Here is a 20,672-nt window from a genome sequence, read left to right as displayed (position 1 = left end):
CACACAGTTCGATTGACATCGCTTGGCCGATGGGATGATAGATATTGGCCTGCTCTTTAAGCTTTAGCGTTGGTGTCTACTAATAAGCCATCAGAGTGTAACAAGAATGGGCAACCAAGGTAATAAATCAAACTAATTGAGCTTCAATCAAACTTCATCGATCTTGATTGTTGATACCTCTTTTGCTAATCAGAATTTTCATTTTGAATCATTAAAAACTCCAGTGGTACCGTTGTTTTGTATGAGATTCCCATATCCGCACTAAGGTTCTTGATACTTTTCTGGAATCTCTCCCCTATATATATATTTTACGGGATAACCAGCAAGAGATTGGGTTTGTTTTAATGGTATGCAGTTAGAGCATAAAGGATTCTTTTTTGTGATTTTCTAGAAGGGCCATTAATCAATTACGTATAATATTGATTCTTTTACTGTTTTTAGCACTTACTACTTTCACTGGTGTGTAAATATCTATTTTATGATTTTGAAAGATTTACGGTCAAGCTAGAAATGATTAATTTTAAAGGTCTATTATAGCATCAGAAAATAATTGCATCACTTTTAGTGAGGTTTAGTCAATTAGTATGTGGTGGGAAAATTGGAGTGACAGGTGGTAAATAAATCCTCATATTCTATCTTGACCGAAGTCATACAGACTTAAGTTAATATATTTTTATATGGATTTTTGTGTTGAACTTTGGGAAAATTTTAATCTCAAGGAGTATTATTTCTTTAAAGCTTAAAGTTGGCTAGATTTTATCCTGCCATTCTCTAGTTCAGAAGCTTGAGCTCAACTACTCAACTGCTTTTTGCCTTTAATGGCCTCTTCCAGAAAATGCCTATACATGGGGGGGTGGAGAATATAGTGTCTAGGGGGGGGGTTAGTGAAAAATCTACAAAATTTGCCTTGTCCGGTGGGTGGGTAAACTTGCTCTGTTTGGGGTAATTTTGCTCTGTTTTAGGGTAGTTTTGATTGTCCATGGAGTCAACTGATGCTTGTCAGAGGGTTAGACCTGCTGTCTGTGGGTCAAAAGTCACAGGGTAAATTTCAAAAAAATGTTATATCCTCCAACCCCCCCTACAATATTCTGCAATATTCAAATTTTTTCTGGAAAAGCCCAATAATTTTGATGGTGGTGCGCCATCATTCATATCAGAAAGCGAAGATAGTATACAACAGATTTTTCTGACTACTGTAGCTATTTTCTCAATTTTAGAAAATTCTTTTGGTTATAGAAAGAAGTTGATATAAACTTTGCGCAAGTGAAAGAATTAAGTCTTATCACAAGTGACTTGTTATCAAAGCACAAAATGAAGTTTCTGGCATCAATTAAAGAATGGAAAGTTCTTTTTCTTTTCTTCATTTTCAAAAAATTTTAAAATTATTTTTCTCAAGTATATTGCAGTTCTCTGATTTATTCTGAACCCAATTAAAAGATCTTTTTTACGCTTATAAAAAGGAATTTTTTAGTCGCATGTTTTAGGAATCTTTTTGTTTTTAATGTATTGAGATTTTTCATAAGAAAAGGGTATCTACGACCTTTGTGTACAATAAAATGTGTATATTTTGTGTAACGCTTCATTCAAAATCCATTATGCTGCAGGAGTCACGTTTCACGCGTCTTCGTCGTTGATGTTCAAATATTATGCGAAATTTTCGACTTTAAGTCGTCTTGTTGAAATTGTGCTGGTAACCAATTTTATTTTATTTGCTAATTATACTAGTGCTAGAAACTATTTTTACGATATTTTAATAACATTTAATCATTCAAATTGGTCTCAAACCAGCTCAAACACTTAATATGACCAAATCGGTGAAAGGAAAGTCGTCGGCCATTTTCGGCTTCTCGGGGCCAGTTGAAGGTCCCCGAGGCCCCTTTAATTTTTTTTTCACTTTTTATGATTCCATTCTATTGAAATGAAGTCCTTCTCAAAATTTGAAGCTAATAAATCAATCGCATCAAGTCTTTGTCAGATTTTACCAAAAGTAGCGAAAAAAGCAAATTTTTGAAATTTCTTGTTCTATCTTCCCCGCCCTACTTTTTTGAGAGGCCAACTTGTCGTCTTGTACATTATTTTATGTTTTAGTACCCTAGTGTGAACTTTTTTAAAGCATTTTCAGTATCCTTCATTAATTTTATATGGGTATACCCCCCAAGCATCGATCAAGACACAAAAATTTCATTTTCTGACCCAAGTCGGCCTTCTGGGGCCAGCCATGGGTCCTGAAAGTCCAATTTTGAGAAAAATATTTTAAATTCTGATTTTACTTACCAAAATGAAGTTCTCCTTCAAATTTGAAGTAAAAAGAACAATTTTATCAAAAGTTATGGCCTAAACAAGTTTGCCCGACCCCCAAAAACCATTAAAATTTTACAACATTTTTTGACCAACGAACCCTACATTTGGCCCTGAAAAGCATATTAAGCTACCAATTTGACCAGTCCACCCGACTAATTCCATAACTAGGATGCCTAAGGATAATAAAAAACCACCTTAGGCTTACTCCCTCTCCGGAGCCCAAAATTTTGTCTAGCTGACCGACTAAGTAGTTTTGATAAAATCCGCTGGGAGTTAATCACCATGGCACATAATTTCAAAACAAGGCAAGTGATGTTCGTAACGTAATTTATGAAAAGGTCTAAATATTGGAAATTTGTACAAAATGTGACGAGGGGTGTCATTAAAGGCAAAACTCGAACCCAGTCCCTTACTTCACTTTTTTATGATTCAGATAGCGCTTCACAAAAGGTTGTAGCACGCTCATCAGTAAATTGAAAAAGGTGGTGAGGGTGACTCTTGGTGCGAGAGGCCTCCTTCTCAACATGTGGCGTTTGGGATAAGTGAAAAACAAAATAGAAATAAATTGTTATTTAAAAAATATATTGCATACAAGAAGAAGTTATAGGGGAATGGAAATGATATGACACAAAAATATTGAAATACAGAAAATGAATATGAAAAAATGATATGAAAATCAAACAGTTTGGACACTCAAAGTCTTATAAACATTAACTTCACAAATGAAAAATTTTCGGGAAAGACAAGCGCGATCGTTCAAACATTTGCTATTGCCAGTAAGCATAACGCAATCTTGACTGTTCCTCCAATTATTGGGTTGTCCTTTACACCATCTCTTGTAACCACCCAACGAGTTGTATCGATCCCAGCGGTACGTTCCTTCTTTAGTTCTATCGTTCAACCCAATCCAAGCTGTACTGATTTTTCTCCGTCTAAAATATCAAGAGTAGAATAGAATTAGTTCCTTGCGAGTGAAACTTCAGTTAGATATCTTTCATCATTCATCTGCAAAACTTTCAAACTTTGGGAAAATTGCAACAAGATTTTAAGCAAACCTAAAAAGGGTTTCTTTTTGGTTCTTTCATGGACCCATGAGGGGGAGGATGTCATGGCTCTCTTTCTGCAGTAAGCCTGTTTTTGTCCAATAGATCTTATCGGAGTTTTTGATTTTGCTAAAATAGCGATGCATTGTGGGATTGTTTCGAGGGTATTACAACAGAATTCCCTCGAGGAATTTCTATGAGATTTCTATTGTTATACCCCCGAAACAATCCAACAATTCATCGCTTTTTTAGAAAAATAAAAAATTCAAATAAGATCTATTATAGTGTTTTTAGTGTGCTAAATTTAAAGAATTTCGTCATCGCACAACCATGATGGGCGACAATTTTTCTCTCGCCGGGTCGCGCGAGTCTCTTGGTTGTGTATTAATGACTTACTGGAGTTCGTTAGCCAAGTAGAAATGTTCTGCTGAGTCATTAATGGTTGCTAGGTAACCACCACATCTTCTGCATTCCTTTTGTGCGTCAGTCCATGTGTAGGCTTTCCGATGGATAGTGTATTGTGATGTCTTGATACTTTTTGTCGTGCGTACTCGCAAAAGCTCTACATAAAAAAAGAATAAAATCTTTTTCAAGTACTCTACGAAAAACAACCTCGAAGACTAGAGTACCGAAAGTACAATCTAATATATCCATTGGAATTTCGACTCTGATGCTCATGGCAAGACATGCTTTGGAAACACGACCATAAACAGGGCAACTCCAAACTACACAGAATGTTAGCGACCAATGTAGAGATAGTAAATGAGCAGAGTTTGTTGCCCATAATGACGGTAGTGGAAAGAAAACTGCCATGGTAGAGTTTGGACCTTATCGACTGTAAACTTGCTTCGACATCGAAAAAGGTTCACGAATCTCCCTTCGACTTAAACCATATTTCTTATATAGTGAATTCTAAGAACAACGCCCCAGGAGACACCAGCCCCCCCCCCCCCCTCCAAAAAAAATACCAAAGTACTTACGAATAGTACTTGCACTACATATCGCAATAAACGCAAAACCCAAAATTAACTTCAACATCTTCTTCACTTTGTATCCGTCAATACTCCAAACAATGTGTTGAATGTAGATTAAGGGGTCCACTAATCCTATTTATACTGCATCGATTGGTCAAAAATAAAATCAATAAGTGACCACAAAAAGCACGTTTCTCGTGGCGAAACTTCATAAATGACCACTTTCCCTATTTCTTGGCTACTTGATTAATTTGTTTCTTTTCCAAATTACTTTAACTTAATTGCTTTTAACCGAGGAGAAACTTTTAATAATTTACTCTTTATCGACCATCTTGCTTATTTACTTTCTAATATGAGCACAGCTATGTCTAACTCCATCTTATCAAACACAAAACACCATTGAATCGCATACAATATTGGCTAAGATATCATCTCCCTTGGGGCAAAAGACCCTTAAAATTTCATCGCTTCCTCCTTAGGAAAACTAAGCGGATTGAATAATGACTTTAAAAACAATTCCTATATTGTGTGAAATCAAGTGCGTATTACTTATAGGTAATGAATCAACGGACCCTGCTCTAATGTACTTCCCAGTTTTACTCATAGGTAACGAATCAAGTGGGAATTGAACCCACGACCTCTCGCTTGCCGGGCGATTGCTCTCCCAACTGCGCTATCAATTCCTATATTCTTTCAAATCACTGAGCTTTATAAACAAAAAAGTTTAAAATCCCCAATTATGAAAAACTTTTCATCTTTTCGGCATTTACTTTCTTCACTTTTTCCCAACTGGCTTGTAACATATCTGCTCCATTAAAAATCCGAGGGGAGAGGAGGGCGTGGACGAACCTTCTCAAGTAAAATAAAGATCTTGTTGAAAATGTGTCAAAACTGCTCTGGAAAATGGCAAAATAAGTGACCACAAAATGCACGTTTCTCGTTGGCTAATCTTCATAAACAACAACTTTTCCTATTTCTTGGCTATGTACTTGATTAATTTGTTTATTCTACAAATTTCTTTAACTTAATTGCTTTTAACCGAGGAAAAAAATTTTTTTGATAATTAGTCTTGCGAAGAAACCCCTGGAAAGAACATTTTGTTCATGCCTTAAACGTGACGGTGGAAGAACTAAAATCAATTTTCTACCCCCTAGAAATTTTAGAATAAGTTTATACCCCCTTGAAAATCTTCTCGTATTACCCCCTGGGAATCTTCGTCCATTCCCCTGTATTATTATAAAATGGAATGGCCCATTCACCGGGTCCTAAAGCAATAAAGAATAAGATAATAGACGTCTCCAAAGTTGCTGAGATAGTGCTATCTTGACCAATGTCTGCGAGATCGTCTGAATACTGTCAATATCGAATGAACTAATTGATAAACTAAAGGTATATAAAAAACCCGTTAAGAATGAACAATTAATGTGATAATCAGATAGTTTGAACTGTTACATGTTTTAACAATTTAAAACATCCAAATAAAGTGGTGTTTCTACCGAAAGAAGGAGGTCATAAAAGGTTTAAAAGTTTTGAGTCTATCTTTCTTAGAACAAGACTTTACGGCCGCTTAAATAATTAAATTGATAGCATGTTTCACGGTAGGATCAAAAAGGGGCTTTCAAGCATTGAGTTTCAAGCCCGAAGGGCTAGAGGCGAGACTCTTGGATGGGAAATGAAACCACTTATTTCCCATCCAGAACGCCCGCGTGTGGTTTTTACACAAACGCCGAATTGAAACTAAAATCTATCGCTAGATTTCAAAAAATAAAGTCCTCCAAAACAAAGGAACCACTAGATACAATCCGCCGTCATTATTAAGGCGCGTTTTTTGCGCGTTTTGGATGGGAAATAAGTGGCTTCAATTTCTCTTGCTTGAAAAGGGTTAAACTTTCGCCTCTAGATATCCTTTAGATTTGGCATCAGGTGCTAGATACCGTGAGTACCACAGTTTAATCATCTATGTGTAGAAGAATTTTATTGGTCATTTTTGCTGTTTTTGGTCAATTCAGGGCTACTTTAAAGGACTGTAATGTTTTATCCAAAAAGATATGAAACATCTGAAGACAGATTTAAAATCAGCATAATGTTCAAATCTTTAATTTTTTTCATCTTTATTTTTTTTCTTCGTTTTTTCAACTTTACATGCTAAGAAATTGTTCAAAAGGTTTCTTAAGATATAAATACTTTTGGAACAGACTTTAATTGAAAAATAAATATACAGTGGAGTCTCCATAACTCGAACACCCGCAGTGAATACAGAGTTGCTCAAATTAAAGGAATTTCGAGTATGGAGTAAGGTTTAAAAGGCACTGTTGAATGAAGGGATTCTAAAAATTGTTCGAGTTAAGGAGACATTCGAATTACAGAGGTTCGAATTACGAAGACTCCGCTGTACTCCATTATGAAGAATCAATGTATAGAAAATTCAAACAGTTACGTCACTCAGAAATTTAAAAATATTAGTTTCACAAATGAAAAATTTTCGGGAAAGACAAGCGCTATCGTTCAAGCATTTGCTATTGCCACCAGTAAGCATAACGCAATCTTGACTGCTCCTCCAATTATTGGGTTGACCTTTGCACCATCTTTGGTAGAATCCCTTCAAATTAAAGCGATCCCAGTGATAGGTTCCTTCAACAGCTCTGTCGTTTAGTCCAATCCATACTGCAGAAATCTTTAGTCGTCTAAATTGATCAAGGATATATTTTACTCATTAGCTAACAGGTGCAGTAGTGTAGTCTTGGCTTGCGTCCAGGAGGCCGGGGTTCGATTCCCATTCGGTGTCGTGATTTACTTAGCACGTGAATGTATCTTCGCTTGGGCTACCCATGCCATGTGAAGGGAATTCTGATACAAGAGTATGGAGAGGCTTTGAGGTGTGGCTCCTATACTTGTAAGGTTCGACCGTGCGAGGATGCACTGTCCTCCTGAGTCGTTCGAGTTACTATAAGAGCTTGATGCGTCGCGGTCACAAGCTGGTAGAGTCAGATAAGTGGAGTGACTTCCTTATTCTAGGATAGTTTGCTGTCCTAGATGGTACCTGCTCAGTTCATCTCTCCCTTTGTCTCATTAGCTAAAAAGAAGGCCGTTTAAAAAGACCTTTGGGATGGGACGTTTTGATAATGTTTTAAAAAATAGATTAAACTAGGAAGTCATAAATTTATGTTTGTGTGAAATATATTTGTTTTCCTGACAGTATTTTGGATTCACCTAACCGAAATCTTTAACTTACGCGAGTTCGTTAGTGAAGTAAAAATGTTCTGCTGAGTCATTAATGGTTGCTAGGTAACCACCACATCTTCTGCATTCCTTTTGTGCGTCAGTCCATGTGTAGGCTTTCCGATGGATAGTGTATTGTGATGTTTCCACGTATTTTACGCTGCGAACTCTCAGAAGCTCTAAAAAAATAACGAGATATGATATCTCAGGCTCATTTACAATTGGCTTCATCAAAAAAATATATGAAATCAAACTACATTGTAAGGTTCAGAAACAGTCGGTAGGTAAAATGCACTGTAAGGGTTCGATGTCAATAAAACAGACATTACAGTAAACGATTTTTTCAAAGGAGTGTAGAGCACGGTAACAAAACCTGCCCAGTGCAGTTAGATTCTCTAGAATTAGGTAGTTGGGATGAGAACCGGTGCCACTTACGAACAGTATTAGCACTGCATATTGCGATCAACACCAAACTAAAAACTAACTTAAACATTATCTTGTCACTTTGCCACTTTTCCCAGAAGTTTTTTCCCCCAGACCTTGGAAGTTTGTAAATTTTACTGCTCTATCCAGCTGCTCTATTTATACTGCGCCAATGACTCAGATAATGATACTATTAAAACACACTTAACGTGGTATAGGATCACGTTGAATAGATGATTATATCAAAAATGATGACTAGAACTCATGGCTACCTTGATACTTATATTGAAATGAGTAGAATTGCCTTATCAGTGATGCAAGATTCGAATTATTGATAGATAGCCGTGTAGAAAAACGTAACGCAATTCCTGATAGAAAAAATAATTTTGGTTGTAGGAAGAATAGTTAAGGTATCGTATGAGTTTTAGAAGAACTCAAAAAACTCACCAAAAACAGAAGTCATGACAAAGAAAGTCGTGACGTCATCGATTCTTATTACGCTGATACACAAAGCGTATCGTCCGTTACTCTTAGCTGTCAAAAAAAAGGTCCCTTATTATCCCTTAAAATAGCCTGATTTTAGCCTATATTTACCTTATTTTTGGGTTTTCAGAAGTACAATTTCCAACCCCCTAGCAATTAGCCCCCTGGACAGCTAGGGAAATTTGTAACACGATTGAATTTGTGATATGTTGTAGTTCAAACTACAATGAATACAAAGAAAATAATTTAGAAAAATTGACAATTTGACTAAATAAATATGAAAACTAGGGTAGGAAAATGACAAATTAGTGAAAAGACTAGTTAGTGAAAGTAGCTAATTAATGAAAAAATGTCTAATTAGTGAAAAATGTCTAATTAATGAAAAAATGTCTAATGATCAAACAAAAAAAGGCACGAACAAACGAACAAATGAAAATGAGGGCGAAACGAGTGCACAGCTAGACCATGAAACCTGGGCACGAACGTGCAAATGCAAATGAAAAAAATCAAAAAATGAAGTCCAGAAAATGAACTGAATTGACCCAAAATGAAAACAAGGCAAGGCCAATGAAAAGGAAAAGGACTAAACGATCCAGAGAGCCTGAGCACGAACGTGCGCGAGTGCAATGGAAAAGTCCGCCAATGAAATGAATAAAATAAATGAAAATCTAAGTTTTGAATAAATATTCTTGTAAATTTTATGAACTTATAACCTCAAATGATGACCTCATCACCAAGATTGTCACAAACTTATAAGATTATTTCAAGACATTTTTATCAAGGTGACACATGCCGAGTTTGAAAGTAAACGAACAAGCCAATCACGAGATATAGGTTCCCGGTATCTATCTAGGAATAGGGCCCATTCCGAATGATTCGGTGGGTTCGCTTCTCTCGCCCTCACTCTTAAAACTTAACTACAGTGAAGTAGTTATCCCAAAGAATTGACTTTTCAAAATTTAGAAATTTTTAGTTTAATTTAAGTCCAGTCTTGACGTAGCTCTCGTGATTGGGTTTTCAAAGTTAAGAAATTTTTACTTCAACATAAGTACAGTCATGATGTAGCTCTCCCATACAATTGGAATTTCAAATAGAAAATTTTTCTTTCAATTTAAGTACAGTCTTGATGTAGCTCTCCCATATAATTGGGTTTTCAAAATATAAAAATTTTTAAATCAACTTAAGTGCAGTCTTGAGGGAGCTGTCACGTGTAATTGGTTTCTTTAAAATTACGAAATTCTTTCTTCAACGTAAGTCCAGTCTTGACGTAGCTCTCATGGTTGGGTTTTTAAAATTGAAAATATTTGCTTCAAAATAAGTACAGTCTTAATGTAGCTCTCTCATATACTAATTTCAAACAGAAATTATTTTTTACAACTTAAGTACAGTCTTGATGTAGAATTCTCATATAATTCTGATCTCAAAAAGAAAATTCTTTGATGAAAATTCGATGAATATCAAATGTCACTTTATACCAGACTTGAATGCTCTCTTTGTGATGATAACCCAGTTATTTGGTTTTCTGTTTTTAATGATCCATCACTTTAATGAACCACAGATAGCTTTGTTTTGAGTTCTTCTAAAATTCACACCAAATTGTTCTTCCAAAATCAACTTTTGTTTTTTTGTTTTTTTTCACTGATAATCTTTCTGCTGTGATTCTGATCAGATCCCTTGATAGCTGTTTTGTAGAGGTGCTCAAAGTATCAAAAGGTCCGTCCGATACGAAAACCAATTTTGTAACAGACTCTCAACGCTGCCCAAAAGTTTGCGGGCATACCAACTGAAGTTGAGAATATGATAAATTTTTTTCGATCTTATAATAATGGAAAAAGCTTACCTACATTTTGGTGAGTAGTAAGTTTAAAGAAAAGAAATTTAGGCCAGGATAGTTCTTATCCACAGTATTTTACAACGGAATTATGCGCTGGAGAAGATCCTTTAGAAAACACATTTATAATTCTATTAATTCTTGTATTCCTGCGCACTTATCAACGGTTCGGCGATCGGCTTTTAAGGAGACTGGTAGTGAATTTACAAGGAAGACTTTTTCTCGGCACACGGCATTTCTAGGCTGCCTCTAACTACCGTGAAAAGCACAGGTCGAAATCATATATCGACGCTGTGCCGACGAATCGAGATTCTATTCAGCGTGCAATCAACGAAGACAAAAGTAACCATGGCTCCGTCTTACTTACGTAACTATCTGCCAGCAAGGCTTACAGAGCCAGTTAACATAAGAACAAGAAATCCTATTTATCCTCTTAATATACGAACTGAGCGTTTTCGTAATACTTTTTTTCCTTACTGCATATCACAGTGGAATGTCCTGGGCGCGAATATAAGAGATCTACCTTCTGTTAAGACCTTTAAGAATGCAATTTTAAAATTTTTGAGACCCAAACAATCTCGTGTTTTTGATGTTTCTGACAATCAAGGTGTAGTCTTTCTAAATCGACTTCGGGTAGGGTTCAGTCATCTGAACGAGCACAAATTTAGGCATGGTTTTCGTGATACTTTAGACCCTTTTTGTGGTTGTCGAACTAACTCAGTTGAAAATACTCAGCACTTTTTTCTGCACTGCTCTATATATTCCCTTGCGAGACAATCTCTATTCGACAAACTACAAGACTTAGGTATTATTTTCCTCCCACTGAACCCTTCTTATTTTTGTCGGTTTTTATTATACGGTGATGAAAGCTTGACTTTAATTTTAAATCAAACTATAATTTTTTCTGTCGTTGAATATATCCATGAATCTGGAAGGTTCAGTGGTGCGTTATTTTAGTCTACTACAACCATAGCTCTCTCCACGTCACACCTTGTTTTACTTTTTCCTTTCTTCATAGCCTTGCCTCTGGCGATATAACTTAAGTTTCTAGCGGAGGGAGGGACTATATTAATGTTTAGTAGTATTTTGTATTATATGTTCGTAATGTACCCTGTGTTTATGTTTCAATAAAGAAAAAAAAAAAAAAAAAAAAAAAAAAAAAAAAAAAAAAAACCATGACGACCATCCAAGATCCAAGAAGTCTTAGATGAAGTTCAAAGTTGATATTTTTATTCCCGTCGTTGAAAACACAACAAAAAATATCATCAATGCTTTTTAAAAAGAGTCAGTGATAGAGAATCGTAACATAAAGTCTGTCTATTTCGATTCAATTAAAAGTGACATTTTCATGATTCATAGTTTAGTAATTACTGTACATTTGGGGATCATGCAAAAGATTTCTTTCGAAAGAAACTCACATCAATTACACTTTAGCTGAAAAAAGAGGAATAAAAAGGAGGAAATAGAGACCAAATTGAAAGAAAATAAACCAGCTGCGCTGGAAGGTCAGCCAACATAGCTTAGCTAGCTTAGCTAGGATAGCTTTCAAGTAGTTTATGTTTATTAATAGATTCACGGGAATAAAGATTAGATTAAAAGTGTTAATAATAGAGCGAGTTTCAGTATAAAAATCAACGCGACAAACGGGCTTTGATCCGCAATCTGCTGGAGTAAACGGTGAAAACTAGTTTCAATCAGCAATTCCGCCCCTTCAATTTTTTTCGTTCTTTCTAGTCCGTGGTAATTTTCCGGACAAAAGAACATCTAAACCTTAGAAAAAATTTACTAGTTGTTATAAAAAAGAGTGTAAGTGACAAAAAATAACACACGCGTTTCTCGTGTTATGGCTGAATGACCAACAGCAAAGATATTAGCCTTTTGGCTGGTAGTTTATCTGAATAAATTGAGATTGAAAAACTCTATTTTTTATCCCATCTTTTTGTGACTTTTTGAAACAATTAATTAGCTCTCTATAAAATTTTTACAAAGACAAATTTATCAACAATTCAAAAAACATATTACAGTTTATATTTCCCTTCAAAATTTAAAAGAAAATAATGCGTAGTTTGAAAGATGATCTTGAGCTTTCCAGCCATTAGAACCTATACTGTGAAGTCGGGTATAGTCCACTTGCATCAGTCGAGTGAAACTTGCATAGCCATCAAATGGCTGACCAATCAAAGCAGCAAAATTTCAAATCAATGATCTATGCAGCTCTGCTCGCAGAGCTCTACTCTACCAGCCAGGTCATTCGTTCGAGGGCTATGCATGTTAGCCTCCACTGATACAGGTTACCCGATCTCAGGGTACAATCTCTCAAAATGTGCTACCTCTTTTCATGCTTTACTTTTCACTTTATCGTACAAATATACATTGGTCTTATTGTAATTGGTCAAGCTCCAATAAACAAAAATCTCTCGAGAGCCAGCAAGAGCGATGGAATCAATCAAACCAAATCAAAATGATTCCTGCTATATCGAACAAATATTAAAGAAATCTTCAATGACGAAAACAGCAACCATGAATTTTCATCACCCACCAAAGCACTGCTGATCAGCCAGTCGGTAGTTAAAAGTCACCCATCAAGCTCCTTCACCTGAAGACAGAAGAGATGAAAATAATTATAGTTAGAGTATTATGGAATAAACACACGACCCGTATGAATAAAAATAAGCCCGTGGAAAGAAAATGTGGCCATGACCAGACGGTCTCAATCGAACAAATCGAACGCCGCCAACGCTAAAAAGCACTAATAGAGTGATCCAATTCTTTAATTTAATCGCAATCAAACTCATCGTACATAATCGTAATCGAACGAAATCGAAGGTTAATGAAATGTAATTGACAATCAACCGTACCGATCTAACTTTACTCGAACGCAATCGAATATTATACCCAGGAATTGGCCATTTGGATTACCTTAGAAATTTAGGCGGCAATCACAAATTTCTTCATTTCACGTCCTCGTTGGATCTAAAAAGTGAGTCGGTCGTTTGGTTGGTAGTAAAAATTTTCGGGTTTTCTAAAAATTGGTCTTTGAGGCGGTAAAAGATAAAAGGGCGTTAACTGAGGCGGCAGGAGGTCCAATCGCGTGCATGTTTTGCGTGCTTTCAGATTATGAAGTTTAAACACTGTGACCTTTGACACATAATGGCATGTGTAATGATAAACAAAGTTAAAATGCTGCGAATGCGCTAGAAATCGCTCACAAAAATCGGCAATAATAAAATTTTTGAGCAAAGGAAACGTCATCAAAACAAAAAGTCAGAAGAATTTACCGACTCTCTGACTCAATTTTACTCAATTTTCAGGAGTCGGTCGGGCGACGCGAAACGAAGATATTTGTAATTGCCGCCTTACAATCGAATCGCAATGATTCGATCGCGTTTGATTACGTTCAATTGGTTCGATTGGGATTATGGTGTCATGAAACACATGACATGGCATGGCCGAGAAAAAAACATTTTGTTTTGAGATGAAATCCAATTTACAAAAAGGTCAACACTAACAGTTAGTCACACTAGCGTCCCGTCAAAATGCGTATCAAAGATTAATGCTGCAAAAGCGCTATATCGTATACTTGACTTTCAAGTAAAAAAATGCGCCGCAAAACTTCTAAAGTGATTCATCAACAAATAACCCGGCGCTTTTTAATGAAATCAACATTTTCAAAAGCTTTGAGAAATTGCCTAAAATTTGAGCCATAGATGAAAAAATTTGAGCCAAGCCAACCTTGAAAACTAATTTGAAGATCAACTTCCCAAGAAAAAGATCTACGGGGGAGGCGGAACCCACTTAGATCTGCGCACCACCGGATAGGCTGTTTCCCGGAAATTTTTCCGGACCTTAAACAATGACCCATTTACATGTGCGGAAATATTTTTACTTTAGAGTATGAACAAGGCCTTAAAAATCGAAGCGCTGTCTCGGGAATTGAATGACAAATTTTGGTTGGTTGATTTTGGCTGCTGCACGTTTTATTTTGTTTCAAACTTTCAAGTTTTAATTAATTGTCTTGCGAACTTGATTCAGGTAACTCTCATCCTTGTTGTTGAAATACATCCTGTAGATGACTGATGTTGTTTTTTTCTGAAAGCTAGATTTCCTAGTGTGAACTAACTGACTAAGAAAGGATACTAATGTAACATTCCAAAGGTAGTTAAAACTATAAAGGCATAAAAATTGAAGATAACCTCGATTTACCTTTCAATGGGCCAGCATAAACAGTCCAAAGTTAAAATGCATACACAACAAAAATCGAAGAGATTCGTTGGTCTTCTGTTCTGTTCTGCCATCTTTTATTGTTTTGAAAAATGAAACGCTGTATCTTATTTTTTTGGAATGTAAGTAATGATAAATCAGTACTTGAAGTACACTTTGAAATGAAGAAGAAACAAACTCTCATCCTTGTGAAATGAAACTACTTCGTCCTTCTAACATTCCAACCAACCAATTTAGAATTTACACGAACAAAACTGGCTAATTATTGCTTAGCTAATTTCAATGTTTTCACAAACAAGAAACGATTAAAGAATTTAAGTGGCACGTTATTAGGGAGGTAATTGCTGATGCAAGAATATTCGCGCAGCTAACGCGATCAGTATCCCGATTTTCCGAAAAGAAACCGAAAGTCAAATCGGGAATAAATCGGAAAAATCGGGGAAACACTTCTTTGAACACGGACGCAGCGAATGGAAAAAGCCGATTTGAAAGCTCAGCTTGGGCTGACCAATTAATTTTGGCGAGAATTTATTTTGGCAAATGACCTATAAATTTAAATTTGGTGGAAAGACATTTAGGCGAATTTGGTGAAATCTTTAGGCAATAATTCGCCAAAATGTCTTCCGTTAATGTAGGTTGTTCCATTCTAGTGACTTAATAAGTAAAAGGTATGTTATCTGTAAAACTACAAACCTCGTCGGCATGAATTCCAGTGATTTTCAAGCCAGTCACTGAGACAGGGGTGTCAGAAATTCTCACCGAGTCACTTAAGACAAGGGTGTCAGAAATTCTCACCGAGTCACTTAAGACAAGGGTGTCAGAAATTCTCACCGAGTCACTTAAGACAAGGGTGTCAGAAATTCTCACCGAGTCAATTAAGACAAGGGCGTCAGAAATTCTCACCGGGTCACTGAGACAGGGCTCCTTAGAGGGTCACTGAGTCCTGAGAACCGGGGTATTAAAATTTCTGACAGAGTAACTAAGAAAGGGAAAAGGAAATTCTCGTTGAGTCATCGAGAAAGGGGTGTCAGGAATCGTAACAGGGTGAGTGAGATAAAAGTAAAAGAAAACCTCACCTGGTCACCGAGACAGGGGTGTCAGTAATTCCAATTGAGTCACAAAGAAAGGAAAAAATCGTCTCTAAATCATACATAAGCCTTCGTTTAAATGTACCTCACAATCAAAAGAAAAAATCATCAAATCACACGCCTGTGAAAACCATCATTCCTGCACAAAAATTTTCCGTCATTTTAAACTTTACAGTTGTTGAGACTTTTGAAGTCTTGGGATACAAGTATTTCACATTTCACATTTCGGAATCCCGGTATAGATAAAGCGGCGCAGTATCTTATTACAATGATACAAAAACCCCCGTCCTGCTTTTATAGATCCTCGAAAATCTCTTCATAGGTTAACCCTATTAGCCCCAAGCTTTTTTGATTTTTGTATCTCCAGGGGGGGGGGTGTAGAATCTACCACCCTCGATTATTTTTTATCTAGAAGAGCTATGGCCATGAAGGTATAAATATGTTCTTCATCATGAGACAAATTTCCAGGAAGAAAAAAAATTGATGACGTCATTTAAAAACCGATGACGTCATCACAAAATTTCCACCTGTCAGAAAAAGGCCTAAATATATGGTTTGCAAAAATGTTTATTCCAGTCGAACCAATAAAGATATTTAGATCCTATTTTGAAGATTCTGAAAGATAAAAGGCTGTTGTTTAACATATTTGCCGGTTTTGCAATTTCCATAAAGATTTTTTCTTAAAATCTATGCTGAAGATGAGTAGAATTTTCAAAATTTGATGACGTCATATTTTTTGAATTTTTATTGTCAATGCCTATCACGTGTCAAAATTTGAAAATGATTTGATAGATAGTTCAGAAGTAATCAGCACTTTAAAATTTTGAGTTTTAAGCGTTTTTAGCTGGGTTTTATGTCATGTTTCACAATAAAGTCATAAAAACTGATCCGGACAACCTATGGCCCTAAAATTTTGCACAAGAACTCTTATTAAGATTTTGTTGAACGTCAGAAAGTTTCGAGTCGGTTAAAAAAAATTTCTCTGAGATATGCACATAAGAACTCCAGCGTGGTAGATTCTATCCCCCCTGGGGCTAATATGGTTAAAGAGAAAACAATATCAAAGATAGTTTTTATATTTCATCCCAAAAAGAATTTTTTAACACAAGAAATAATGAAGGAAAAGATATGACACGTTCTAAAAAATCGATAAAACAAAATTAAACAGTTTTGATGCTCAATGTTTTGTGAACGTTGACTTCGCAAATGAAGAATCGTTTATGATGGATTCCCAAATCATTCAAACATGAAGACGTATGGGCAAAAAGCTCAGCAGCATCTTCATTTCCCAAATTGTTTGGTTCTCCCTTGCACCATCTTTTGTATCCTCCTGCTGAGTTGAATCGATCCCAACGGTAATCACCTTCTTTAGCTCTGTCGTTCAAACCAGTCCATGCAGAGCGAATCTTGTATCTCCTGCGGGAGTGAGAGGTATAGCGATTACTATCATTTTTGAATGACCTCTCTAGTAAAGCTTTTGGAATAAATTCATCAAAAAACCAACTCTTTTTTAAAAAAGGGTTTTAGCGGACCCGACCTTCATTTAGCTTCTAAAATGCTTTCTGTAATTCGAATCCCCCGGTGGGGGAATAGGTTTGCGAGGTGATGTTTGAGCGAAAGTTCGAAAATCGACCTTTTGAGAGACTGAATATCGAAGTTTTTGTGACCCTTTGATAGACTATAATCCAATTTTCAGCTCAAAATTTTCAGATTTTATGATTCTTTGAGGGGCTCGATCTTTGATAATTTCTTTAAACCGGAAATAAATACTCACTGTAACGCTCTAGTCAGGAAGAAATGCTCAGCTGCATCATTGATGGTAACCAAATGACCACCACATCGTCTGCATTCAGCACGTGCTTGAAGCCAGTTGTATGCTTTGCGATGGATGGTGTATTGTGAAGTGTAAACACTCTTCGTTGTGCGCACTCTCAACAGTTCTGCAAATGAAAATGAGAAAAAACTGTTATACCACACTGAGATTGTATTACCTCCGGAAAGTCCCTTTTTAAGCCTGTCGAATACTTCGAAACTTTAAGTTTTTTGGAATTACTTGCGCTTCAGTAGATTATTTCTATGTCGTATAAGCCACACATCATTCAAGTGTTTAATCATAACAAAGAAAGTTTTGGGACAAATAAACAAGTAAATGTTTGCAGGGTTGAAGATACTAACTGAAAGCTCGAAAAAAGGGTAATAAGTGGCTTACGAATGGTGCTTGCACCACAGACTGCAATCAGCATTAATCCAAAAGCTAACTTCAACATTTCGATTTGTGTTGGTTTCTTGTGATGATTGAATACTTGTTTCGTATTGATGACTCGATGAACTGATAATGGAAGGCTCACAAACGCCCGTATTTATACCTTATTCTCGACAAGGAAGTTCATCGATTCTAATTTTAACACTTTAAAGCATGGTCAACCATGCTTTGAAGTCCATTTTCGAAAGTTTCATAAATCCAGATACGACTTTAATTAATTGCTTTGGTAGAAAGTTTTGGTTGATGTGATTTCTAAGCGAAAGCGAAATCAGTGGTTTTGCATTTAGCCACAAAAAGTCTTTCGTCAAGTGCGGCAAGTGCATGTTTACTTTTAGTTAAAGGAGGAATCGATATACGAATCATCGTAAACTCCGAGGGAAGGGGGTACTTAAGGAAAATGGATGCTGCGGGTATGTGCGAGCCATAAGGGTCCCTTTTTTACACCCTCGAAACTCCCTCAAAGTGGTACAACAGGATTCCAAAATTACGAGCATGAAAAATCGACTACCTCAGAGGGTCATAAATTCTTGAAATTCAGAAGAAAATTTGAAAACTTTGGCTGAAATTCTGAGGAGATTGTCCTTTTCATGAATACTACTATAGCAATTATTTTGAGAACGAGGTAAGCGTTACTTGTGACGTAATTTATGAAAGGTCTATTCTACCCCTGGAATTTCTCCTCAGAAAAGTTGCGCCTAAATTAGCGATCAGAGAGGCCTCCTGGTGCCCTTTGTCTTTGACGTCCCCCAAAAAAACATCGGCCAAAACATACTCTCTTACACATACACAGATACAAGATTTTAACTTTTCTAATAGCCAGGATCTGACTGTGACTAACTTTTCTTATTTAATAGCGTGAGGACAACTAGATCATGTCTACATACACCCCACACCATAGTATAAGAAAGCCCTTATACTATGCATACACTTCCCTTTTCATAATCTTGTAATATGCTATGAAGTGTATTGATTACAAATTATTTGTTGAAAAACAGTTTGCGAATTCTTAAGTCCTTTGTCTTTTGACGCATCATCGACAATTCCCAAGTCATTACACGTAGCATAATCATGTTCTCTAGATTTCTGATCCTATCAAAATATACCTTTTCGACTGTAGCTACCAATTCCCACTTCCCAATTTTTGTCCGATTGACCCCCTAAAACCGTCCCAGTCTTTTTTTCGCGCCTATAGACAATAGAAAAAGTTGTAAAAAAAGGATTGGATCGAGTTTAATGAAGTTGCACGTGCCAAACCGCGCGACTACGGTCGAAAAGGTGTTTACGAGCGCAGAGATCTCCGCTACCTTTGCAGATTTTGTTGAATCAGAGGGGAAGAAAGGTCCTGTTCCGAAGAGTATACAATTTCCCCAAGAAAGCGACGCAATGTTTCGAGCTCCAACCCTGACCCTAACTGATAAAATCGAAATAATCAAAAATCGAAAATATCGAAAAGGTCAAAAAGGAAGAATAAAAAAAGTCCACTTTTGGCCATCCACAACCCCGACGAAAAAGTGACTGAACCACCCCTACCGATTCACTACTAATTGTTTATCACGGGAATTAACTCTTCGGAATGGGACCTTTCTCTGAGTGATCAATCGTTAATAAAATTCATAAAAAATATAGGATTCATTTAACTGTTTTCATCGCCAGGCTTCCAGGAACAAATCTACCAATAACATAGATGCTTCGATTTGGAAGATGTGGGCGGAAGTCATTAGATAAACATCTGCTTTCAGGAGTCTTTTTATGAAATATGTCCACATTGCTAACGAGCCTCGTATCTTGATGAGGTGGTGACCACACGATGATTTATTGCATTACCTACTTTTAAAGTGGAGTCTCTATAACTCGAACCTCTATAACTCGAACGTTTCCTTAACTTGAACAAGTTTTCTCGTCCAATCAGTTAACAATGCCATGTACCTTACTCCATTACCCTGAGTATCAGAGGTTAAGCTTTCAAAGAATATATTAACCTCTGAAGACCAATAATAGAAATTTTATCGCGCATGTGTCAATCTAATCACTGTAGAAAGAATCAAAGATGAAGAGCAAATATTACCTTATTAATGTCTAGCAGACTGTATCAGTATGCAGTTTACTATTTACGAATTCCCCAGAAACCTCCAAGTGTAATCGAAGTGAGTTTCTTTCGAAAGAAATCTTTTACATGATCCCCAAATGTATAACAGTAATTACTAAACTATTAATTATGAAAATGTCACCTTAATTGAATCGAAATAAAAGACAGACTTTATGTTACGATTCTCTATCACTGACTATTTTTAAAAAACATTGATGACTTTTTTAAGTTGTGTTTTCAACGACGGGAATAAGAATATCAACTTTGAACTTCATCCAAGAACTTGGATGGTCGTCATGGTTACTTTTGTCTTCGTTGATTGCGCGCTGAATAGAATCTCGATTCGTCGGCACAGCGTCAATATATGATTTTGACCTGTGCTATTCACGGTATTACTCCATAACTCGAAATTTCCATAACTTTAAACAAATTTGGGTTCCCCTAGCTTGTTCGAGTTATGGAGACTCCACTGGGTAATTATATGCCAATAAACCTAATCCACAATTTACGATGGAAAGCAATGCAATGTCTTCTCCATAAGAGTTTGGCTTGAGATTACAAATTTGATTGTTCACAGCTAGAAAATTCAGTAGAGGATGGCTTGTAATTTTTGAATGTTTCCGATAGAGATTAAAACACCCCCTCTCCCAGACCTGGTAGGATTTTTTCAGCCAGTGGGGATAAAAATATGACTAAAACTCGATGCGGATTGATAATTCCCATATCTTTCATGGCTGGAG

At 36.3% G+C, this 20,672-nt stretch overlaps 3 protein-coding genes and 1 non-coding gene across 4 annotated transcripts in view; 1 reads left to right on the top strand and 3 right to left on the bottom strand.

The window, feature by feature from the left end:
• Nucleotides 1-20,672, top strand: part of LOC136809494 (prolyl 3-hydroxylase OGFOD1-like) — a 629,446-nt gene that overhangs the window by 121,148 nt on the left and 487,626 nt on the right. The window lies entirely within an intron of this gene.
• LOC136809563 (perlucin-like protein) lies at nucleotides 2,875-4,440 on the bottom strand. The gene is made up of 3 exons (XM_067066100.1): nucleotides 4,325-4,440; nucleotides 3,741-3,906; nucleotides 2,875-3,233 (listed from the first exon to the last, which is right to left on the bottom strand). The coding sequence occupies exons 1-3, from the start codon at nucleotides 4,380-4,382 to the stop codon at nucleotides 2,978-2,980; spliced, it is 480 nt and encodes a 159-aa protein (XP_066922201.1). The 5' UTR covers nucleotides 4,383-4,440; the 3' UTR covers nucleotides 2,875-2,977.
• Trnaa-ggc (transfer RNA alanine (anticodon GGC)) lies at nucleotides 4,929-5,001 on the bottom strand. Its single transcript has one exon. It is a non-coding gene; the product is annotated as a tRNA-Ala (tRNA).
• On the bottom strand, nucleotides 16,668-17,981 carry LOC136809499 (perlucin-like protein). The gene is made up of 3 exons (XM_067066038.1): nucleotides 17,793-17,981; nucleotides 17,358-17,523; nucleotides 16,668-16,999 (listed from the first exon to the last, which is right to left on the bottom strand). Exons 1-3 carry the CDS (start codon nucleotides 17,848-17,850, stop codon nucleotides 16,744-16,746), a joined length of 480 nt encoding a protein of 159 aa, XP_066922139.1. The 5' UTR covers nucleotides 17,851-17,981; the 3' UTR covers nucleotides 16,668-16,743.

The sequence above is a fragment of the Clytia hemisphaerica genome, unplaced genomic scaffold (genome assembly GCF_902728285.1).
Source record: "Clytia hemisphaerica strain Z4C2 unplaced genomic scaffold, Clytia hemisphaerica genome assembly, whole genome shotgun sequence".
NCBI classification, from domain to species: Eukaryota; Metazoa; Cnidaria; class Hydrozoa; order Leptothecata; family Clytiidae; genus Clytia; species Clytia hemisphaerica.
Note: the sequence above shows the minus strand (reverse complement) of the source record. Positions and strands in the feature narration are given on the sequence as shown.